Here is a 24,929-nt window from a genome sequence, read left to right on the forward strand (position 1 = left end):
AAACAGATCCGACTTAAGAGGGAAGATGAACAGCAAGACACCAGGAGAGACAGACGGACACAAAGGTACACAGAGAGTCTTCCCAGAGGGGGAAATGCAAACGGAGACACCACCTCCTATAGATAAATACTACACACACATGCCACGGCTCCTCGCCTAGCGCCACCTCCTCCACCCATCTGTCTACTGGTTAGGCCATGAGCCCAAAGGAATGGCTGGCCACGGACGCCACCTCCCTCTCCAGTGTGTGTGTTGCCTTGACACTTCGCAGTGAAATTTTTCCAGACACTAATTTTCAGTTTGGACTTTGGTTCGTGGCGGTCTGTCGGTGCTCAGTGGAATTTGCCGTGGCCGGGAGAAGAAGGGTGTGAGAGGTGTGTGTACTTTGATCTGAGAGGAGGAAAGGCCACGTTCCCCTGCATGCATTGCCATTCTCTTTATGGGCCATGTCCAGATGAGCATTTCCCCAAACCTCGAGGGAGGTTTACTACAGTAAGGTTCGAGCCCAAGGTAGAGGGCCTCGACGGGGTCAGGAAGGAGGACGAGTACCCACTACCCTCCGTAAGGGACAGGAGGGAGGGAGAGTGGACCCTCCCTGCCCCCTGTTTCACACTGCAGAGTTCAGACAAAAATCCATCTCTACATTCCCCAGGACACTTCGAAATGCCAAAACACACACACAGGTCAGGGATGGGGGTCAATGGAGCAGCGACTGAGAAATTCCACATCCTACCACACAGTCAAACTGAAACACACTAACTAAAACACAGGCTCATCAAACTACCAGGGCACCAAACAAACACACACATCAACTGCATGGATCCCTCTACTACTGTTGACACAAAAGCAAATCAGACCATTTATTTTGAGCATAAATAGGAAGTATTCAAGCTATATTCTTACAATAAAACACTTTTGGACAAACAAATGATCTAAATGTGTGTTTGCATAATCAGCTATATATTTTATAGACTTTTTTGCTCCTCTTTATCAAGGGGACCAATCATTTGGGACCTGACTGCACACACACTCTCCGGCGTATTTATTTAGACAGCTACAACTTTCTACTCTCTTCCAGCATGTTTCCTATGAGGCGACAGGACACAAAGTCAACTTTTATTCGGTGGTATTTCCATAGACCTGTAACCGTTTAGATTAGAAATGAAAGCACTTTGTGTATCTAGTTCCTCCATTTGAAGGTGTCAGAAGTATTTGGAAAACAATGCACCTATAGTGTATTAAAGTATTCAAACATTTAGTATTTGGTCACATATTCCTAGCACACAATGACCACATCATTCTTGTGACTTTACAAACTTGTTCGATGCCTTTGCAGTTTGTTGGGAATAGGAACTGAATGTTGAATAATGTATTGTGTCATTTTGGAGTCACATTTATTGGAAATAAGAACAGAATGTTTCTAACACTTCAACAGTAATGTTGATGCCACCATGATTGCTCATAATCGTGAATAATGACAGAATGTGAATAATGACAGAACCTCCAAAAACATGCTAACCTCTTCAAATGACCAATAACAGGGGAGGGTAGCATTTTGGGGGGGTAAGAGCAAGGACCCAGCCCTCATCAGGCGACCCAGGAGACTACGCACAAGAGGAGTGTAAATCTATATAATCTGGATGACGAAGTGCACGACGATCGTCTAAGAAAGTTGATTTTCCCGAGCGGACCCATCATAAGTGCAAAGTAGAGCTGTGACGGTCATGGAATTTTGGATGAAGGTTATTGGTCTGCATAACGACCGCGGTCAGCGTTATAATCGTTTGAATAGCAAAATGTTTTATTTATTTATTTTATTTTAAAGACGCACATTTTCTTCTCTCCTCCACTCCTGCATGTGCTGCAGGAAGTGGGGCGTTGCCTAGACAACCAAAGCCTTGTTTGCTACAGCAAGGAGCAACAAAGTCTCCTTACGTTGTAGAGTCCATGTAACCGTAGAAACAGACTCAACGAATGCCCATTCGTCCCGTCTTCAGTCAGCTGTTCCTTCCATAATGTTTTTATAGGTTATGACAGTTATTTTATCTTCATGATCGTCAGTTACGTGATTATACGGTAACTATGCCGCCCTCGTGCCAAGGTGATGACCGAGGGCGGCAGCACTAAGAGGTTTATCAGCCCCTTCTCCCCTGAAGAGGCCACCGAGGCTAATATGGAGATACAAGAGCGCATCGTGTCCTCCAAGCCTCTTTACCTGGCTTTAACCCAACGGGAAGTGTACTTGGCCATGATCCAGCCAAACCCAGCACCTCCCACCAACCACCTCATGGCTATAATGCCCCTAGAACAGAACAAACTACATTCACCAGTTGGCTGAGCAAGAACCCAGTCCTCACTGGACGACCCAGGGTGCCATGCAGCTGAGCACAATGAGCGCCTTGTGCAAACAAAGCATTTCCTTTAAAGCCTGAACACCCGATTGTCTTTCAGGTCTAGATAAAGGTTCAATTAGAACTGTATTATAAAAATAACAGTCATTTACAAAAGTGTGGACACACTACTCTGTCAGTGATCACTGGATAAAACAAGGACAGACAACCATCCAATAAGTAGAAAACTAGAAGTCATTAATAACCTTATTTATGGAAGGCCACGCCCAGAGAGACTCACACAAAATATTGCAGCAGAAACCTGGTTTATTGTGGCTTACTTACTAAGCTGAGTATTCAAAGGCGGCTCTTGCCAGGCTTTCTCTTTCCCAGTAATATATTCCTCCTAACTATGCATGTTCAGTATGCCTGAGATTGCGACTATGAAACTTACCTGTGTCAGGAAGTTCTCTCTGTAGCTTTGTTCCTCAAACAACTCTGTCTGCAATCGCTCTGCAAAACACACACACCAATGAGAGGAACAGGTGTGTATGTTGTGTTTAATGAATGTATTTTTGTTTCTCTGCACGTAGAGCCTACCTCTGCTCAGCACTGCCCCATTGTCCCTGTAGTCTTGGAGCTCAGTGTCTTTCCTGGCCAGCAGAGCTCCCAGTTGGCCCACCTGTCTCTGCAGTAACCTGCTCATCAACAGCAGGGGGCGCACAAGCTGACTGCACACCTGATAGAACACACCAATACACATTACACAACCATTAGTCATGGAGCGCGCGCACACACACACACACACACACACACACACACTGGGGCTTGCATAAAAACACACAAACACACTGAAAAGTTCAGTGAAAGTTGAGTATAGAGTTGGTGTTCAGTTAAGTCTATAGATCGTACCAAAGCCACAGGGGCAGGGATGCAGCGGAATTCCCAGTAGAAAGGCACCCCAGCCAGCTCACTCTTCAACTTCAGGTTGATGTCATCGCCGTGGTGGTTGTGGGAGAACTGAAGCGCCCCCCCGTCCTCCACCCGTCCAGACAGACAGGGTTGAGCCACCTCACACATGTGAGAGAAGAAGGCGTGGACGGGAGCCCGCAATCGCCTGTTCAGCTCCTGTTATGACAGAGAGGACATTTTTTCAAAGGCTGTTGAAATGTACTTTAATTTGTGTGTGTGTACATACATGTGTGTGTCCTCCTTGCCTGAGCTCTGTCCTGGATGGCCCTGGTGTCCATCTCCTCCTCCCACACAGAGTGCAGGTCCGTGAGCAGGATGCGGTACGCTGTGTCCCCAAACCAGGTCTTGGCCAGGAGCTGAGACCCACTGATACACACTGGTACCCAGGGACAGTCCAGCAGAACCCCATCAACTGCATCTCTCTCCATGGCAGACTATCACCAGGCCAGCACCAACCACCTAGAGAGATGTAACATTACTCCCATCTCTCTCCATGGCAGACTATCACCAGGCCAGCACCAACCACCTAGAGAGATGATGTAACATTACTCCCATCTCTCTCCATGGCAGACTATCACCAGGCCAGCACCAACCACCTAGAGAGATGATGTAACATTACTCCCATCTCTCTCCATGGCAGACTATCACCAGGCCAGCACCAACCAGCTAGAGAGATGATGTAACATTACTCCCATCTCTCTCCATGGCAGACTATCACCAGGCCAGCACCAACCACCTAGAGGGCTGAGGAGCAACCAGGTTGTCATATTTCCCTTGTCTTGTGAATGAACTACAACCATGAAAGGCTGTGGTTATCTAGGATCATGCACATTGCTGTCTTATAGTACAGGCATCATCTGCTTGTCATCACTTGACAGAAGCACACGTCATATAATGGTAACGTCTCTGTTCGCTTACTCTTGACACTGGTTGGATGGAGTCAGTGAGTCGCTAAATCAGCCACGTTAAAGTACGAGACTCAGTCTGGACACAGATCTGTTAAAACGTGTTAGACGCTGCTGTCCTAACCGCATAATCACACACCATCTATATGAGCCGACCACTAGCAGCAACTTGAGGTTGTTGGGGATATGTAAGGAGGTTGTTTTCGGGAATACTTGGTATTTCTAGCAAATGCCATTATTTTACAGCGCATATTTCAGAGGTTAGTGAGCAAACTAATGTAATGCAAATGGTAAATAGAAAACGTAGCCAACTCGCTTTATGTAATGTTTATGTTAGCTTGCTTTAGAATGTGACAATATTTAGGAAGTGAATATTCAACAAGCCAAGCCAGTATCAAAGTAACGTTATGCATGCAGTACGCGACAAAAATAATTTAGCATAATTTTCATTAATTGGGCTTATTCAATTTACGTAAATGATATGAAATTATTCAGGTTGGGAACAGTTTATTATAAAAAATAAATTCCCGAGAATGAATGCACATACCAAAGTTTGGGAACGGTCCTGCGGTCAAAACATTCCTCTGCTTTCACTGAAACAAAACCCCTCATTAAATTAGTTCCGCTTTAGAGGCCCTGTCCTATTTTATCAATAAAAAAACATAATTCATCTTAACTAAATTCTTTGATAAAATAAACATTTGAATTAATACTTAGATAACCGAATCAGATAATTTCCCAAGTAAAAGGCAATGAACTTGACAAAATAGGCTGCCAAAAAATATATATTTTTGCTACATCTTCCCATAATAATCTCTGTGGTCTCTGTTGCGCCTGTGATATGGGGAATGCGGTGTCTCCACGACCCTGGGTCTCTCCTTGCCTGGCTTGCCGCCTCTGGTGCTTCTGGTAGGGGAGGAGCTGGGGGTGAGGGGGTCGGAGGTGGAGATGGGGGTAAGGGGGGAGAAGACCAGTCCGCTGCGGAGTGGTGACATGTCGATCTCTGAGAGGAGGGACCACTGTCCAGAGTCTGAGCCAGCTCCGGTGGGGAGATTGTCACTGCTGAGCCAGGAATTGAGTGTGGTGAGTGGTTCTGTGCTGGAGCTGGCTCCTCCTGATCTCTGGGTGTGCCTGTCAGTGTTGCTGCCACCGCTGGTTTGGCCTACACGTAGATCTGGAGGGTTGGACTCACACAGCATACCACCGAGGAAGGGAGAACTATCTAGGGTCCAGGTTTCCAGGTCTGGAGAAGGTGTGTCAGTGGCCCGTGAGCCAAGGTGCGGCAGGGGGAGCACGTCAGAGGGCTTTGGCTCAGAGGGTCGGATGACGGCGGGATGGACAGGGGGGAGATTAACTGAGAGCAGAGAGTTGGGCTGGTTCTCTGGGCAGCAGGCAGACCTCCAGATCTCCAGTCCAGGCCTCCCCCACCCCCTCCTATGGGTGTCGGCACAGTGGCAATGTTCTCGGTCCAGGCCCCCAGCAGCCGTGGTGGGGCCAGGTCGATCAGTGTAGGGGACCTGAAGGCAGTGCTGCTGCATGGGGCATCTTCTTCCCTCCTCTGCCCTCCGGAACCAAGAGAGCCAAGCCCAGCAAAATTCAGCTTCCACCGACCTCCAATGCTGCCCATTCCAGCAGCCTCTCTCTGGGTCTGGGTCCACCCCGACTCCCTCACTCCTCCAGCGGCATCACTACCAGTCCTCCCCTGGTCTCGGTCACTCTTCCCCCTGGACGGGCTCTCCTGGTAAGGCTGGTAGCTGGGGTTAGCTGGATGACACTCCTCCTGCTGGTATCTGGGGTTAGCTGGATGACACTCCTCCTGCTGGTAGCTGGGGTTAGCTGGATGACACTCCTCCTGCTGGTAGCTGGGGTTAGCTGGATGACACTCCTCCTGCTGGTAGCTGGGGTTAGCTGGATGACACTCCTCCTGCTGGTAGCTGGGGTTAGCTGGCTGACATTCCTCCTGCTGGTAGCTGGGGCTAGCTGGATGACATTCCTCCTGCTGGTAGCTGGGGCTAGCTGAATGACACTCCTCCTGCTGGTAGCTGGGGTTAGCTGGCTGACATTCCTCCAGCTGCCAATGCCTGCTCTGTTGGTGCGAGTGCACCAGGGTGGCATGGAGGGCCACCTCGGGGGTCAGCGTCAGAGAGGAGAGCGTCTTGAGGAGGGAGGACGATACTGCAGCATGCACCTCCTTTTTCTTCCCGACCTCCTCCTCTCCGTCTTCCTCCTCTCCTTCTTCCTCCTCTCCTTCTTCCTCCTCTCCTTCTTCCTCCAGGGTAGTAAGAACACAGAGGGAGGTCAGGTGGATGGGAACGGGGACTGCGGCCACATTGGTGGGTTTAGGGATGTGTCTGGTACTGGGCTGAGCGCAGGTGGAGGCTGAGGTGGAAGCTGGGGTGGCGGGACCCTCAGGCAGGACCAGGGTGACGTGTCTGGGGGAAGAGGTGGCCCTGGACTGGACAAGGTGGTCCATGGAGCTGGAGGCCACACTGCTAGGGGGAGATGCCTTATGGGCCACAGCTGATGTAGGTGGGGTGGCTACTGTAGGTGGGGTGGCTACTGTTGGCGGTGTGGTATATTGATCAGATGGAGGTGGAGAGAATGGGGCTGACTGGGCAACCTGGGTGGAGGCCATACATGTGGACAGGCCAGATGCTGCAGCCAGGGTCTTTCTGGGAGATGGAGGCTTGCTCATTTCAGACACTTCGTTCTCGTTGACTAAGGGTATTTTCTCCTGTAAGGAAACAGCAGAAGAAATTACACATGAAAGATACTCTCTGTCTGTGTGTGTGTGTGTGTGTGTGTGTGTGTGTGTGTATAAACACAGATCAGCAGTACCTGTTGCATGGCAAGGCGCTTTAAAAGTGGCACAGGGGGAGTCACACCTGCAACATAAAAACAGTGACATCAAAATCAGCACTGCCATGGATATTGATATTAACCAGAGAAATCCATATGCAACATCCTATCTGTCTTTTTGCCGTTTGACGAGTTTAGCCATGTATGTGTGTTTGTGTCCGTGAGTGTTTGTGTCCGTGAGTGTTTGTGTCCGTGAGTGTGTGTGTCCGTGAGTGTGTGTGTCCATGAGTGTGTGTGTCCGTGAGTGAAAGGTTGACCAACCCAATGGCCCTGTGGGCAACATGTTGTCTCTCTGTTGTTTCGCCGCCTCTGAACAGCCTCCAAAATTGAGCAGCTTGGAGACCATCGTTGCCTTTTTCCTCCACTTAGAGAGAAGCTGCAAACACACACCAGACAAAACCCTCTCAGATATACTGTTTTACAGGACACAACACTGCCCTACAGCTCAACCAAGAGGGTCATTGACATAGAATTGAATATACACACAGGGTTAGTGTAAATAAAGCATTTACAGGGAACACACTACGAATGTGGCCAAATTAATAATGAGAAATCTGTATAGGACTTCCTGAATGAACTGAGTTGATAGAAAAAGAGAGAGAGTTGAGTTACAGACAGACAGACCTTGAACCTCTTGTTCATCCTCCAGGGGGTACCGGTTCTAATCCCTTTCTTCATCACCAGTTTCTCCAGGTACTGCAGGGAGTCCTCGGACGACTCAAACGCCTCCATCTCCTCGTGCATCTGCAGTAGCCTGGGCATCATGGGGGTAATAACTTAACATTAGGGATCCGTTCCAAATAGTACCCTATTCCCTTTCTCGCGCACTACTTTTGACCAGGGCTCTGGTTCCTTTACATCCCACGGGGCTCTGGTCCCTTTACATCCCACAGGGCTCTGGTTCCTTTACATCCCACAGGGCTCTGGTTCCTTTACATCCCACAGGGCTCTGGTTCCTTTACATCCCACAGGGCTCTGGTTCCTTTACATCCCACAGGGCTCTGGTTCCTTTACATCCCACAGGGCTCTGGTTCCTTTACATCCCACAGGGCTCTGGTTCCTTTACATCCCACAGGGCTCTGGTTCCTTTACATCCCACAGGGCTTTGGTCCCTTTACATCCCACAGGGCTCTGGTTCCTTTACATCCCACAGGGCTCTGGTTCCTTTACATCCCACAGGGCTCTGGTTCCTTTACATCCCACAGGGCTCTGGTTCCTTCACATCCCACAGGGCTCTGGTTCCTTTACATCCCACAGGGCTCTGGTTCCTTCACATCCCACAGGGCTCTGGTTCCTTTTTACATCCCACAGGGCTCTGGTTCCTTTACATCCCACAGGGCTCTGGTTCCTTTACATCCCACAGGGCTCTGGTTCCTTTACATCCCACAGGGCTCTGGTTCCTTTACATCCCACAGGGCTCTGGTTCCTTTACATCCCACAGGGCTCTGGTTCCTTTACATCCCACAGGGCTCTGGTTCCTTCACATCCCACAGGGCTCTGGTTCCTTTTTACATCCCACAGGGCTCTGGTTCCTTTACATCCCACAGGGCTCTGGTTCCTTTACATCCCACAGGGCTCTGGTTCCTTTACATCCCACAGGGCTCTGGTTCCTTTACATCCCACAGGGCTCTGGTTCCTTTACATCCCACAGGGCTCTGGTTCCTTTACATCCCACAGGGCTCTGGTTCCTTTACATCCCACAGGGCTCTGGTCAAAAGGATTGCACTAGATACAGTGTCAAGAAAAAGTATGTGAACCCTTTGGAAATACCTGGATTTCTGCATAAATTGTCAAATGTATTCTGATCTCCATCTAGGTCACAACAATAGACAAACCGTTGTGCTTAAACTAATAACACACAAACAATTATACGTTTTCATGTCTTTATTGAACACACTGTGCAAACAATCACAGTGGAAAAAGTATGTGAACCCTTGGATTGAATAACTGGTTGGCAGAAATAACCTCAACCAAACATTTTCTGTAGTTGTGGATCAGACCTGCACAACCGTCAGGAGAAACTTTGGACCATTCGTCTTTACAAAACTGTTTCAGTTCAGCAATATTCTTGGGATGTCTGGTGTGAACTGCTCTCTTGAGGTCATGCTACAGACTCTCAATCGGGTTGAGGTCAGGACTCTGACTGGGCCTCTCCAGAAGGTCAGGACTCTGACTGGGCCACTCCAGAAGGTCAGGACTCTGACTGGGCCTCTCCAGAAGGTCAGGACTCTGACTGGGCCACTCCAGAAGGTCAGGACTCTGACTGGGCCACTCCAGAAGGTCAGGACTCTGACTGGGCCACTCCAGAAGGTCAGGACTCTGACTGGGCCTCTCCAGAAGGCGTATTTTCTTCTGTTGTTGATTTACTTCTGTGTTTTGGGTCGTTGTCCTGTTGCATCACCAACTTCTGTTGAGCTTCTATTTGGAGGACAGACATTATCCTGAACAATGTGTTGATAAACTTGGGAATTCATTTTTCCATCAATGATAGCAAGCTGTCCAGGCCCTGAGGCAGCAAAGCAGGCCCAAACCACGATGCTCCCTCCACCATACTTTACAGTTGGGATGAGGTTTTTATGTTGGTGTGCTGTGCCTTTTTTCTCTCCACACAGTCTTGTGTGTTTCTTCCAAACAACTCAACTGTAGTTTCATCTGTCCACAGAATATGTTGTCAGTAGCGCTGTGGAACATCCAGGTGCACATTTGCAAACTTCAGACGTGCAGCAATGTTTTTATTGGACAGCAATGGCTTTTTAAATTTGTTTAAATTAATTTTTATTTAACCTTTATTTAACTTGGCAAGTCAGTTAAGAACAAATTATTATTTACAATGACGGCCTACCAAAGGCCTCCTGCAGGGATGGGGGCCTGAGATGAACATTTTTAAAAACACAATATAAATATAGAACAAAACACATATCACAACGAGAGACTACATAAAGAGAGACCTAAGATAACAACATAGCAAGGCAGCAACACATGACAACACAACACTACATAAAGAGAGACCTAAGATAACAACATAGCAAGGCAGCAACACATGACAACACAACACTACATAAAGAGAGACCTAAGATAACAACATAGCAAGGCAGCAACACATGACAACACAACACTACATAAAGAGAGACCTAAGATAACAACATAGCAAGGCAGCAACACATGACAACACAACACTACATAAAGAGAGACCTAAGATAACAACATAGCAAGGCAGCAACACATGACAACACAACACTACATAAAGAGAGACCTAAGATAACAACATAGCAAGGCAGCAACACATGACAACACTACATAAAGAGAGACCTAAGATAACAACATAGCAAGGCAGCAACACATGACAACACAAAGACAACAACATACAAGGCAGCAACACATGACAACACAACACTACATAAAGAGAGACCTAAGATAACAACATAGCAAGGCAGCAACACATGACAACACTACATAAAGAGAGACCTAAGATAACCTAAAGATAACAACACTAGCAAGACAAGCAACAACATGACAACACAACACAACATAAAGAGAGACCTAAGATAACAACATAGCAAGGCAGCAACACATGACAACACAACACTACATAAAGGCCTAAGATAACAACATAGCAAGGCAGCAACACATGACAACACAACACTACATAAAGAGAGACCTAAGATAACAACATAGCAAGGCAGCAACACATGACAACACTACAAAAGAGAGACCTAAGATAACAACATAGCAAGGCAGCAACACATGACAACACAACACTAAGATACCTAAGATAACAACATAGCAAGGCAGCAACACATGACAACACTACATAAAGAGAGACCTAAGATAACAACATAGCAAGGCAGCAACACATGACAACACTACATAAAGAGAGACCTAAAGACAACAACATAGCAAGGCAGCAACACATGACAACACAACACTACATAAAGAGAGACCTAAGATAACAACATAGCAAGGCAGCAACACATGACAACACAACACTACATAAAGAGAGACCTAAGATAACAACATAAAGGCAGCAACACATGACAACACAACACTAATAAAGAGAGACCTAAGATAACAACATAGCAAGGCAGCAACACATGACAACACAACACTACATAAAGAGAGACCTAAGATAACAACATAGCAAGGCAGCAACACATGACAACACATGACAATAACAACATAACAGCAACACATGACAACACAACACTAAAAAGAGAGACCTAAGATAACAACATAGCAAGGCAGCAACACATGACAACACAACACTACATAAAGAGAGACCTAAGATAACAACATAGCAAGGCAGCAACACATGACAACACAACACTACATAAAGAGAGACCTAAGATAACAACATAGCAAGGCAGCAACACATGACAACACAACACTACATAAAGACCTAAGATAACAACATAAAGGCAGATGACACAACACTAGCAAAGGCAAGATAACAACACATGACAACACAACAACTAACATAAAAGAGAGACCTAAGATAACAACAAGCAAGGCAGCAACACATGACAACACAACACTACATAAAGAGAGACCTAAGATAACAACATAGCAAGGCAGCAACACATGACAACACAACACTACATAAAGAGAGACCTAAGATAACAACATAGCAAGGCAGCAACACATGACAACACAACACTACATAAAGAGAGACCTAAGATAACAACATAGCAAGGCAGCAACACATGACAACACAACATAACAACAACATGGTATCAACACAACAAGATAGCAGCACAAAACATGGTACAAACATTATTGGGCACAGACAACAGCACAGAGGGCAAAAAGGTAGAGACAACACCATGCAAAGCAGCCACAACTGTCAGTAAGTGTCCATGATTGAGTCTTTGAATGAAGAGATGGAGATAAAACTGTCCAGTTTGAGTGTTTTTTTGCATCTCGTTCCAGTCGCTAGCTGCAGTGAACTGAAAAGAGGAGCGACTCAGGGATGTGTGTGCTTTGGGGACCTTTAACAGAATGTGACTGGCAGAACGGGTGTTGTATGTGGAGGATGAGGGCTGCAGTAGATATCTCAGATAGGGGGGAGTGAGGCCTAAGAGGGTTTTATAAATAAGCATCAACCAGTGGGTCTTGCGACGGGTATAGAGATTACCAGTTCACAGAGGAGTATAGAGTGCAGTGATGTGTCCTATAAGGAGCATTGGTGGCAAATCTGATGGCTGAATGGTAAAAAACATCTAGCCACTCGAGAGCACCCTTACCTGCCCATCTATAAATGAAGTCTCCGTAAACTTTTTTTATGTATTTTTAACCTTTATTTAAGTAGGCACGTCAGTTAAGAACAAATTCTTATTTTCAATGACGACCTAGGAACAGTGGGTTAACTGCCTTGTTCAGGGGCAGAACGACAGATTTTTACCTTGTCAGCTCGGCGATTCGATCTTGCAACCTTTCGGTTACTAGTCCAACCCAGGTAGCCTAGCATGGGTAGGATGGTCATCTGAATCATGGTTAGTTTGGCAGCTGGGGTGAAAGAGGAGCGATTACGATAGAGGAAACCAAGCCTAGATTTAACTTTAGCCTGCAGCTTTGATATGTGCTGAGAGAAGGACAGTGCACCGTCTAGCCATACTCCCAAGTACTTCTATGAGGTGACTATGAGGTGACTACATCAAACTCAAAGCCCTCAGAGGTAGTATTCGCACCTTACCAAACCACATGACCTTTATTTTGGAGGTGTTCAGAACAAGGTTAAGGGTAGAGAAAGCTTGTTAGACACTAAGAAAGCTTTGTTGTAGAGCATTTAACACAAAATCCAGGCAGGGGCCAGCTGAGTATAAATGGATGAGAGCTTCCTAATAAATTGAGAAGAGTGTGGGGCCTAGGATCGAGCCTTGGGGTACTCCCTTGGTGACAGGCAGCAGATTTCCTGACTTTATAGACTGCACTCTTTGAGAGAGGTAGTTAGCAAACCAGCCCAAAGACCCTCAGCTTCTTTCGTGGTATCCTCCCATGCACACCATTCTTCTTTTTTTTACTCCCTTTTTCTCCCCAATTTTGTGGTATTCAATTGTTACTGTCTTGTCTCATCGCTACAACTCCTGTACGGGCTCAGGAGAGACGAAGGTCGAGAGCCATGCGTCCCCCGAAACACAACTCAACCAAGCCGCACTGCTTCTTAACACAGCGCGCATCCAACCCGGAAGCCAGCCGCACCAATGTGTCGGAGGAAAAATCGTACACCTAGCGACCTCGTCAGCATGTTCCAGAGATTTCTGTAAGTCTTTAGCTGATACTCTAGGATTCTTCTTAACATCATTGAGCATTCTGCGTTGTGCTCTTGCAGTCATCTTTGCAGGACGGCCTCTCCTGTAGCAACAGGGCTGAACTTTCTCCACTTATAGACAATTTGTCTTACCGTGGACTGATGAACATCAAGGCTTTGAGAGATACATTTGTAACCCTGTCCATCTTTATGCAAGTAAAATTCTTAGGTCTTCTGAGGTCTCTTTTGTTTGAGACATGGTTCACATCAGGCAATGCTTCTTGTGAATAGCAAACTCAAATTTTGTGAGTGTTTTTTATAGGGTAAGGCTGCTCTAACCAACATTTCCAATCTCATTGATTGGACTCCAGGTTAGCTGACTCCTGACTCCAATTAGCTTTTGGAGAAGTCATTAGCCTGGGGGTTCACATACTTTTTCCAACCTATACTGTGAATGTTAAAATTATGTTTTCAGTATAGTCAACAACAAAACAATCATTTGTGTGTTATTAGTTTAAGCACACTATGTTTGTCTATTGTTGTGACTTAGATGAAGATCAGATCAAATTTAATGACCAATTTATGCAGAAATCCAGGTAACTCCAAAGGGTTCACATACTGTTTATTGTCACTGTAGGGAATAGGGAATCATTTGGGACGTTTCCTACCTGCATCCTTCCTGTTCTCTCGAAGATAACACTATATTGACCACTTAGCAATATCAGATCCTTTTATATTATGGTTATTTAACCTTATGTTCCACTTACCTGGGATATAATTCATTCACTAAGGCAGTTTTTGGACAGTAGACATTTGTTTTGTTAGTGTAGCTACTATGCATCATTTTCAGAAAATGGGCTGAAAACAGTATACACTTTGACCTTTGAACCCAGAATGAGATTCCATAATAAACCGTACCTGCCCCTCTTCTCCATACATTCCAGGATGATGGGGGATATTGTGCTGTTTGAGGGGTAAGTCGTCCTGTTGTCTGGGTTGGTGGTCTCTCTGTACATCAGCGCTGCGATGAAGTCTGAATAAGGTACTGGCTTAGGAGTGACCACATTACTGTAGACACAGCGATATGTTACATGGCAGTATATCGGTCTGTCAAATCTAGGAGGGAAAAACTCACACAAAAGGGTCACAGTGTCAGAATGTCAATAATTAAGAATTCATGTACAGTATTTGAGTGTGTCCGTGTCTCACTAGTGATGGTCTTTGCGGTCGTCCGGTGGTGGACAGCGGAGGAAGAGCGAGCGCTCCACTAGGCTCTCCATGTTTCTATTTGGGTGCTTCAACTAGGGAGTAAATAATAGATAGGCAAGATCAATTCTTCCTCCACATCTACACAAACACTGATGTGTCTCCCTCTAACCTGGTGGGAGTATCCGTAACCCAAGGATCCATACGCAATCACCATCTCCATCTCCAGCTTACAGATGACCTGGAAAACAAGTCGGCTTTTATTGCGTGTGTCAATACAGGAATCCATTGTACAAAACTCCCGTTGAACATGATATAACTGTCCCACATGTTGACCATGGTGTTCATATTCTGTACCTGGCGCTTGAGCCTCAGCTCCAGCAGGTGGTTCATTTGTGATTTCTGATTAGAGAACAGGACAGAGGACAAGACAGTTGATATCTGGTCCTGCATGCCAGCCTTCTAGCAGCAGGTGAATGACAATACTTGTACCATCGACTGGAAGCTAAAATAGAAAGAACCCATTGGTTCTTTAGTGGAGGACATCCACACGTGTTGAGTCCTGGACAGCTTTGTACACTCACTCTAATGATCATCATTTTATTATCATCCCATTTAAACATGGCACGGTGAGCATGAAGGGGCGGTGGGTTCGTCCCTATCGCTCCTGTCCGTGTCACTCACTCTAATGATCATCATTTTATTATCATCCCATTTAAACATGGCACGGTGAGCATGAAGGGGCGGTGGGTTCGTCCCTATCGCTCCTGTCTGTGTCACTCACACTGAGGATGTCCAGCAGTTTGACAAAGGTCTTTCCTATGAGCTTGGGAACGCCGGTGTCCTGCTCAAAGAAGATGAGCTCCACCCCCAGACGGTGTGACTCACAGACACCCAGCGTGTTATCAGTGCTCTTAGGAATCTGAAACATCCAAATGAGTCATTGATTGATTGTGTTAAGGTCTTGGACAGAGGAAGAACCTGTCCTGTTAGAAACGGAAAATAATATTCTTACAACTTTCTCAATACAGTATTGCAATAGCTGGCCCCATACTGTACCTGCAGTGTAGCCAACTCCTTTGTCATGACCAATACATGAATCCAGACAGAGAGAAGTTGGCTAGAGCATCAACTAATATACCTACTTACCTGTATGGAGAAATACTTCCACTCATTGAAGCAGAGGGGGAACTTGGAGCGCTCAGCCTTGGAGTCCTTGTAGGGCTGGACCATAGTACACTTCACCTTCTCCCCAATACTCGCCCTCAGGAAGCCCTGGGTGCCTTTCTTTATGGAAGCTGGGAACACAACGCTCATGAAAACACTCATTTTACTAGTCATTTAGCAGACACTTATCCAGGGCCACTTACGATGGCATAATTTAACTACCCCAGTTAGCACACTGATACACACACAAAGCTTTGAAATGCATTGATCTTAAGATAGCTAGGTGACCTAACTTAACTACCCCAGTTAGCACACGGACACACACACAAAGCTTTGGCATGGTGAATAGGGTCTAATGATTTCACTGTTAGGGGTCACTGAGAAGGATACCGTTTTTATTGAAATCCCTGCAGTTTTTCAGATGGACTGTTAGACATCCTTTCTGTAAACAAAATATACTATTTTAAACACTACAGTCCTTTAATGTAATAATAATATGCATGTCAGGTGTAAAATCTATATTCCAGTTAACTAAGCATAATAATGTGAATAGACAATACGAAAATGCAAATTCACTAGAGGGCCTCGTGGAATTAGTGGTGGTGGTGGGGGAAGCTCCTCCTCCTCTTCCTCATCGTCATCAGGAACAGGCTCGGCTCTTGATACTCTTCTCAACAGCTGTGAAAATGAACCAGGTAGCAACCCAGCCCTCTAGTGTTATGTCCGTGACAACTGATGGTTCAATGTGCATCTATTAAACTGAGAAATTACTGTTGGTGTATTTCTAGGGTAAATATGCCTGCCTGTTGTAACAATTATATTTACATTCCCAATGAGATTGACTGATTTTCCATCCGTTGGTGGCCCTTCGGTCGTCGTTGCCACTGGATCAGTCATTATACACCTCGGTGCCTAGTATTTTCTGAGAAAGTTTATAAATAGGAAGCAAATCTGCCACTGGAAAACGCTTTCAAAATAGGGATAGAACTTGCGCTGTTGTCATGGCAACATATGTCCAACAAAAACAAGCACAGCCTAGTTCTATCCGGGTAGCGTTCGTAAATTCACTCTGGAATGCCAGAGAGCACCCAGTCAGTGTGCTCAGAGCTTTGTCAGATTGTCCGTTCGTAAAATCAGAGTTTCGCTCTCGGAGCGTTTAGAGCGCACACTGGACGCTCTGGTCGAGGAGTGGGGTTGATCCGAGTGCTCTGACCTCACAACGGCTGTCAAGCACCCAAGCTAACTGGCTAAAGTTAACTAGCTTGCAAGCTACTTCCAGACGAAAATGAGAGTTCACATCACTGACCATTTCTCACCCTAGCAGAGATGGTTAGGCTGTTTTCATGTTATCCAGAGCGTTGGTGACTGCAAACTGTGCTGCTGGCAACAATTTAATTACGCATTTTTGCCGACGTTTACTGACACTGGCCATATACGGGTGTTGAGCGTTCGTAAATTCATAATTCTCTGGCACACTCAGACGAGAGTGTTCTGAAATCGGAGTATATAGCCTGAGGGAATTTACGAACGCACCCCATGTTCGGCAGTGTAAGCGCTCCAAGCAGCTTACAACTTGGTCGCCCCCTAGTTAAATATATATGTACTGTTTAAAATACAAAACATGCATTTACGCTGATTGTACAAAACATTAGGAACACCTGCTCTTTCCACGACAAACTGACCAGGTGAATTATATTATCTCTTATTGAAGTCACCTGTTATATCCACTTCAATCCATATATGAACTGAAGGAGCCAGGTTAAGTTTTTCTTTTACACATGGATTGTGTGCCATTGAGGGGGAATGGGCAAGACAAAAATATTTAAGTGCCTTTGAACGGGGTATGGTAGTAGGTGCCAGGTGCATCGGTTTGTGTCAAGAACTGCAATGCTGCTGGGTTTTTCATGCTCAACAGCTTCCTGTGTATCAAGAATGATTCATCAGCCAAAGGACATCCAGCCAACTTGACAACTGTGGGAATCATTGGAGTAAACATGGGCCAGCAACCCTGTGGAATGCTTTCAGCACCATGTAGAGTCCATGCCCCACTGAATTGAGGCTGTTCTGAGGGCAAAATAGGGTACTCCAAATTAGGAAGGTGTTCCTAATGTTTTGTACACATTGTCCTATTTTCACAGTTACAAATGAGCCATACATATGAATGACATGTTTGACAAGACTTTAATGATTACTTTCCACTTGTGTATACAAAGCAGTTTGTCTGTACAGAATGGACCAGGGAAACATTTAAAACAATCACTTACAATTTAGTACCTGGAAAGTGCAAAAAGTACAATTAAAATCCACTAAAATAAAAATCATGCTGTACATTATACACCAGTATTTATAAATCAGATATACACACACACACATCCATTTTGGTGACAGTCACAGAGCAAGCAGCTAAGGTAAGACACCAATATATTCCAGATTTTTAGTCAACTTTGTTTACAGTTCTAGATTCTTGGTTCCTATTGGATGTTAAGTTTGTGGAATGCTGCTATCCATGAGTTATCATGGAGGGAGGGGTAAAACAAAGAATTCTACACACTAACCGGATAATTGTCTGTATGATGCAACGTGGATAAAAAGGCACTGTTTCAGTGGTGGGGTCGGAAGAAAGTCCTAAAACAAGATAGTGGTGTCGTCTGCCTGACAAACTAAGATGGACAAAAATAGAAACATTTATTAAATACGTCCTTTGGAAAAAATGAGTAACACATCCTGATGAGAATGGAAACCGTTTAAAGGAGTATGCCATCGAGACACATCAGCATAAACAATTAAAAATAAACATATTGAAACGGCCTCTTGGTTAAAAAAGGGCACACGTTGGTCTGTGATTGCATTCTCCGGACAGATTGCGGAGACACTTAAAAGAGAAGACCAAAAACAACCACACTGCACATAGAAGTCTGATCCCTAATCTATAACCACCATAGAATCAGAATGAATGATTCTAAGTCCATGATATAAGAACCAGAATCACTGAATTGTTACCAAGAAGGCAAATGATATGACAAGGAAATAAGGAATTTGGCATTTTAAGAAACTACTGTCATCATGAACATACACACTCACATTATGCAACAGATGACCTACCCCGACCAAGCTGTCATTTTGATTTGACAGGAGCATAACAACCATAAGGATTCAATGGGGGGTGAAATCATTCAGAATCTCAAACATTGACATAAAAACACACATGAAATCTCAAAAAGCCACGTTAGGCCTGGTTCACAGACACGTTTAGTGACGTTACTGCATTTATGGAACTCCAGAGGACCTTAACTAGCTGACATGGCTCCCAACTAAGAGACAATTATGGAAGGAGGAGGAACACTGAGGTGATTCTGACTGTTGGAAGATGACAGCCGTTTGAGATGTCCCTTGGCAGAATAAATTTAATCTCCCAATCGCATCGTCCCGGGCAGAAAAACCAGGAAGACTGGAGATTTTTTTTTTAGTTCAGCCTTGACAAGAGGCTGGAATGTACCATTGCACAGTCAGTGGAGCAGAGGAAGGAACTGTATTGCTGTAACACTGACATCTCAAAAGCCCTTAGAAAGTCTCCCCTCCCATTCTGAAAGGTGGATCGATCCACCGTCTTTTCGCAGCATAAATCTTTGTTGAACAACTGAAGCACCACTTAAAAACATACAAATTATGTAGTGTGAATTTAAATAGCCTACGGGGAAAAAAGCTCATTTTTCATTCATAAATAAACATTGATTCAAGTAACATAAAAACATTCTAAGATGGATCTAGAGCTAAACATTGCACACTAAGCCAGGTTCAGTATGGTTCGTCCCTCCGAAGCATGCGGTCTAACACAAGTGTGAGAAGCTTGCAGTGTGTGTAAGAGTGTAGTGTTTGAGGGGAGCGAGTCCTTTGGGCACGGTATGGGGTAGCTAGTGATTCTACAACACTAGGCTTCTCTCTTCTTCTGTAGTGTCAAACTAGCGGACTTTGGGTGCGTTCCAGGTGGTCTTTATTGCCGATTATCAGATTTCACAACGCCTGGAGAAGTGTTCAGAGTCTCAGAAACCACATTAAATGTCATATAGAAATCTACTGAGATTGCAATAGAGATGACATGGAACGCAGTCACAGGCTTCTCCAATAGGGAGGAGTCTATGCAAGTGTACATTAGCAAACAAGTGTGTGTGTCAGGCTTAGTACGAGTGTTGGATACCTTAGGGCCCCGTCCTCTATACTAAATGAGGAGTGGGCCGGAAATGCCACGCAAAACACAACCTAACCACAGACCTTATACACATGCACGCATCTGTAAAAAAAAACTCCAATCATCAGTAACATCAAACACAAAAAAACTAAACAAAAACATTGTATTGTGACTGAACATAGCCCCTTACTGCTGCATAGGAGCCCTGAGGCATCGGTCACAGCCTAGTCAGACTGGAAGGCAAAACCAAGTCAACAAAAGCCCACGGGAGAAAACAACCAGCGAGAGACAACACACAGAAACACAAAGAGCGTACATTCACACACACACACTGCTCAGTGGTCTCGGGTTCAGGGCTCGGAGAAGTATCAAATATAATTCCCATTGAAGTCAGTGTTATGTGATGGGTGGACCGTCAACCAGGTTAAGTGTTCCCATTGGAGTAATTACATTTCTACATTGGGGATCCCCTTCATTCCTTGGGCCTGAGGTGGAGGGGTCAGAGGTCAGCTCAGATTGCTGTAGTGTGTGTCTGCATAGAGGGTCTCTGTAGTAGTGGGAGCCACTGGCCTGACCGTGCTAGTGATGATGGAGGAAGATGAAGAGTAATGGCCATGTGTGTCATTGAAGGGGAGGGGGGTGAGGGGATGTATGCACCTACAGTTGGATCAGAAACTCGACGCCGGCGCCGGTTGGTCCGTCCTGACCTGCCCTACTCATCCGCCTAACCTTTACACACATTTAAAACACACACACACCCCCCCCACGTCTTCCACTCGTGGGTCAGTCTGTCCTTCCCAAGACAGAGGGAGGAACAAAAAAGGAGAGTAAGATTCCCCCAAAACAGTCATCAGTCAATCAAAACGAGGGGTGGTTCAAATCTGATTGGGTAGACTGTGATGATTGGCAGGGCTGGCAGGCCAATCAGACAGGCAGCAGGGTGAGGGGGTGTGGTGGTAGTGGAGAGGGGTGGGGGGTGGAAAGGGTGGTTGTGGGGGTCAGTTCTGGTTGCAGGCTGGTTGGTACTCTGTCTCTCCAGAGGAGATCTGGGTCAGGCGCTTGCTGGAGCCCCACAGCTTACGAGTGATCTGGCCTGAACGCATCTGAGAAGAGTGGAGGAAAGGAGGAGGAAGTGAGGAAGAGGAGAGAGATGAGGAGGAGGAGGAAAGTGTGAAGTCAAAAGAAACAAACAAAAAGCAGGATATGATTTATGAGTGATCGGTTAGTTCAGAAATGTTGGAATGACGTAGTGCCAGTTCAAAACCAAAGCTTGGTTCACTTTGAGGCAGGTCCATTTGTATAAAAGAAAGGTGAGAGAAGTTGGGAGGGGATCAAATTATCAATTGATTCGAAGGTGATTCCCTGTGTCCCTCCCTATCCCATCATTACAGCCCCAGAGTTAACCTTACTTTCATGTCTACCAGTAGGGAGGAAGAAATCAGGGTTAAACCATTTTCACTTGAAGAGCAGGAAGACAATAAGGGTTAAACCATTTTCACTTGAGGAGCAGGTGGGAATAAATTACAGCCTAGTGCATCTTATTATAGCGTAGCTTATTACTAATATAGTTTATATGGCTTGAATTTGCAGAGGTGTTCATCCAAGGCAATTCACAGCATGTCACAAATACATATTAAATCAGTCAATAATAATGACACTTCCGGTAAACAATATTGGACAACACCATCCCAAGGCCCAAAAAGAAGTCATTCCTCGGTTGGAATGAGGTAAACGGAAGCCCATGTTTTCATTTCACAGTAATATTCCAGGAGAGGCTGTGTTGTATTCATTCAGAGGGGTTTATGGAATGTCTCAAGTGTTACTGTGTGTGTGTGGTCACCAATCCTTGCAGGGCAAGAATGGGCCAGGGTCCTGCTTCGCCCCAGAAACAGGGTCATGTTCATTAGGGCACGCAACAGAAAATGATTTGAAGTCTTACAACAGAAGACGGGGGGGAATAAAGTCCAGGTAGCTCCTCCGCTGTTTGTCAGTTTTCTTCCGTTTGGTGCCTAATGAACACAACCGAGGTGTATGTGGCTAAGGAAGGACAGGTCATTTAGGACAAATTATTAGCACTAAAACAGAGAGAGAATGGTATGCGATGGTAGTTTCTAGGGTGAGTTTATGAAGTTCCCTCTGAGGTAAATATTTTTTTTTTTATTGAATTGAGGGGGATGTTCTGCTCAGGTGGTCAGGGGTCAGGGCCCTGGGGGTTAAACATTAACTTGTCCCGGAGGCTCAGCCTGCGGGCGGGCGAGCGCACCCTCAGCGGGGCGAGCAGTGGCATTGCCATGAGGGGTGAGCCCTCCAGGCTCTGGGCGATGTAGTTTCTGAATGAGCTCTTTACCTCGGCCGGCTTGCCCACGCCCACAATGATCAGCTTGCCGTCCTGCAGGCCCACCAGCACGTGGCTCTGCTCCTTGGTGACAGACACGCAGCGTACGGGCACGCGCATTGCCATGGGGGTGGCGCACAGGGACAGGCTGCCCGGAGGAGAGAGGAGAGGAGGGGAGGGGAGAGAGACAGAGTAAAGGGTTCGGTTAGACAGATAGAAAAATCCCTGATATATATATATTAATAATAATAATAATAAACTCTATGTATGCATATATGATTTTGTTTTGGGGGTGAAAACGTTTTCAGTGTAAACGACTAAAGCCAGATATAAAGTATGTAGAAAAGATAAATGGTGAAAATCTTTGAGAACTAACAAATCACCAAAATAAAGACTACAGTCAGGAAAATTGAAAATTCCAAAAACAATGAATTTAGAAGTATTAATATTGTTATGTTTGAGTAAAAGAACACAGTATTAGACATGGTAAAACATGGTAAAATGCATAGAATTGCAGGAAATGAGCTTTAATACTGCAGTATTTTCCTATCAGCTCAATGGAAACATTTGTAAAAATGCAGGAAATGGGCTTAAAAATATATATATTTTTTTTTAAATCAGCCGTTCAGCGGGGCCCATTGCCACCCTTACCACCTAAGACCCTTTTTGATACAGCAAAAACCCTGTAGATGCATGCGTGCAGTCACGCACACAGACAGACAAACACACAGGAAACAAGGTCACCTGTACAGGTCCCGTATGGAGAGGAAGCCCTGCTCGCTGCCGATAACCAGGTACTCCCCGGACACACACATGTCTGTCACCTGCTCCTTCAGGCCCTCCGTACACAGGTGCTTCCCATTGACAGAGTACAGGTGCAGGCCGTTCTTATCCTAAACAGGGACAGGATGAGAGACAATCGTTCACCAGGACCCAATCATAATGTACCATCTAGTGGTCAACTAGCGTTTTACTAGTGGTGAGTTATGTATGACGTACTGTACCAACTAAGTCAGTCAGTCACTCACTAAGCAAATAACTCACTCACCCTCTATAGCTCACCAACTAAGTCGCTCACCAACTAAGTCACTATGGCTTCATTCAGTCCAATTCTGATATTCTTTCCACTAATTGGTTCAATGACCAATCACATCAGATCTTTCTCTGAGCTGATCTAATTGGTCGTGAATAAAAGATCTGCATTGGGCTGTCTAAACGCACACACACACACACACACACACACGCACACACCCGCACACAAACGCCGTAGCTGCCTGGTCAGACTCCTGCACCAAAACACATTAAGATTTTAAAGAAGACGATCACGACATTTTCAACTACATATTAAGAACATGTGTTAGTGTACCTTGAGCGTGGCCTTGCCCTCTACACAGGTGTGAACCACCACACACCCCTCATAAGAGATAGCCAGGTGCAGGATGGAGACCGGCAGGGAGCTCTCACAGGGCGGCCGCAGACACCGCATGTACTGGCCCCGACGCACCGTGTGGATGATCACCGTCCCGTCCTGGTACACAGAAACAAAACATCAGCAAGATCCATCTATCAACCAACCCTTCAAACTTCATCCAACCCTCCAACCCCTTCATCCTCCTGCATTCCTACAAACCCTTCATCCTCCTGCATTCCTACAAACCCTTCATCCTCCTGCATTCCTACAAACCCTTCATCCTCCATCCTCCCGCATTCCTCCATCCTCCCGCATTCCTCCATCCTCCCGCATTCCACCAACCCCCCTTCATTCCACCAACCCCCTTCATTCCACCAACCCCCTTCATTCCACCAACCCCCTTCATTCCACCAACCCCCTTCATTCCACCAACCCCCTTCATTCCACCAACCCCTTCATTCCACCAACCCCTCCAACCCCACCAACCCCTCCAACCCCACCAACCCCTTCATCCCACCAACCCTTCCAACCCCTTCATCCCACCAACCCCACCAACCTCTTACCCGTGATCCAGAGACGGCCATATCCAGCTCTGTGCTGATGCTGACGCTCAGCACCTCGTCAGTGTGTCCATACAGCACCTGTACCGGCTTGGGACACAGCCCCACCGGACAACCTCCCTGTAGGACACACACAACACATTCAGTCACACGCTCATACACCTGGGTAGTGTTCAGTAGGGCATACAGTAGTGAAACAGTTTGCAACCGAAAGCAGATATGTGTCAAACAGTTTCACTTTTTAAAGTTTTTTTTAATGTACTAACATCAAACGTTTCCACAGTAACAATGCAGTACAAATGCTTTCTAGTCAGCGTTGTGTATTCCAATAAACCCTCAGGCTTCATGATCTCACCTGCTGCAGCACCTGCCACACCATACAGGTGTTGTCCCTGGATCCAGAGATCAAGTGGATCCCACAGTAGTCTGTCGACAGGCACGTGACTATGTCTGCGGTGAGAGAGAAGACACTAAATAATTACTATACTGTATGTACAGACAGTGTGTGTGTGTCTGAGTGCATGTATGTGTGTGTGAGATCCATCCATACCCATATGTCTGATGTGATGTCCCACAGTCTTTCCCTTGACCAGGGAGGTGACCCTCAGGCTGTTGTCCCAGTGGCCACCGCTGAACAGGAGCTTCCCGTCATGTGACACCACAAACAGACCTGCCGTCACCTCCACGCCCGGAGAGAAGGGCCCGCCCAGGACCCGCTGGGTCCTAGAGAGAGGAGGAGACCTCAGATACATAC

General features: G+C 45.9%; 3 protein-coding genes and 1 long non-coding RNA gene across 6 annotated transcripts in view; all 4 read right to left on the minus strand.

The window, feature by feature from the left end:
• Positions 1 to 4,823, minus strand: part of nhej1 (nonhomologous end-joining factor 1) — a 55,873-nt gene extending 51,050 nt beyond the window's left edge. Inside the window, exons 1-5 of the mRNA XM_065023084.1 lie at positions 4,755 to 4,823; positions 3,548 to 3,761; positions 3,243 to 3,458; positions 2,931 to 3,069; positions 2,785 to 2,843 (exon numbers count right to left, since the gene is read on the minus strand). Of these exons, the coding sequence (XP_064879156.1) occupies positions 2,785 to 2,843; positions 2,931 to 3,069; positions 3,243 to 3,458; positions 3,548 to 3,730 (597 nt within the window). The 5' untranslated portion in view covers positions 3,731 to 3,761; positions 4,755 to 4,823. The remainder of the gene's footprint in view (positions 1 to 2,784; positions 2,844 to 2,930; positions 3,070 to 3,242; positions 3,459 to 3,547; positions 3,762 to 4,754) is intronic.
• Positions 4,824 to 4,936: 113 nt separating this feature from the next.
• Positions 4,937 to 7,087, minus strand: LOC135572546 (paternally-expressed gene 3 protein-like). Its single transcript, XM_065020681.1, has 2 exons — positions 7,046 to 7,087; positions 4,937 to 6,941 (listed from the first exon to the last, which is right to left on the minus strand). Exons 1-2 carry the CDS (start codon positions 7,052 to 7,054, stop codon positions 5,430 to 5,432), a joined length of 1,521 nt encoding a protein of 506 aa, XP_064876753.1. The 5' UTR covers positions 7,055 to 7,087; the 3' UTR covers positions 4,937 to 5,429.
• A 7,146-nt stretch (positions 7,088 to 14,233) lies between these two features.
• Positions 14,234 to 15,100, minus strand: LOC115127864 (uncharacterized). The gene is made up of 3 exons (XR_003863439.2): positions 14,874 to 15,100; positions 14,520 to 14,757; positions 14,234 to 14,378 (listed from the first exon to the last, which is right to left on the minus strand). It is a non-coding gene; the product is annotated as an uncharacterized LOC115127864 (long non-coding RNA).
• Positions 15,101 to 17,845: 2,745 nt separating this feature from the next.
• The window catches only part of nbeal1 (neurobeachin-like 1), a 79,399-nt gene continuing 72,315 nt past the window's right edge, over positions 17,846 to 24,929 (minus strand). For 2 of the 3 annotated variants that reach the window (XM_065023096.1, XM_065023095.1), the window contains 7 exons: positions 24,726 to 24,898; positions 24,531 to 24,625; positions 24,179 to 24,295; positions 23,571 to 23,732; positions 22,949 to 23,097; positions 22,217 to 22,352; positions 17,846 to 20,972 (listed from right to left, as the gene is read on the minus strand). In XM_065023096.1, coding sequence (XP_064879168.1) covers positions 20,868 to 20,972; positions 22,217 to 22,352; positions 22,949 to 23,097; positions 23,571 to 23,732; positions 24,179 to 24,295; positions 24,531 to 24,625; positions 24,726 to 24,898 — 937 coding nt within the window. In that variant the 3' untranslated portion in view covers positions 17,846 to 20,867. Of the gene's footprint in view, positions 22,353 to 22,948; positions 23,098 to 23,570; positions 23,733 to 24,178; positions 24,296 to 24,530; positions 24,626 to 24,725; positions 24,899 to 24,929 lie in introns of all 3 variants that reach the window. The other variant, XM_065023090.1, reaches the window with a different exon arrangement.

This window comes from Oncorhynchus nerka, linkage group LG2 (assembly GCF_034236695.1).
Source record: "Oncorhynchus nerka isolate Pitt River linkage group LG2, Oner_Uvic_2.0, whole genome shotgun sequence".
NCBI lineage: Eukaryota > Metazoa > Chordata > Actinopteri > Salmoniformes > Salmonidae > Oncorhynchus > Oncorhynchus nerka.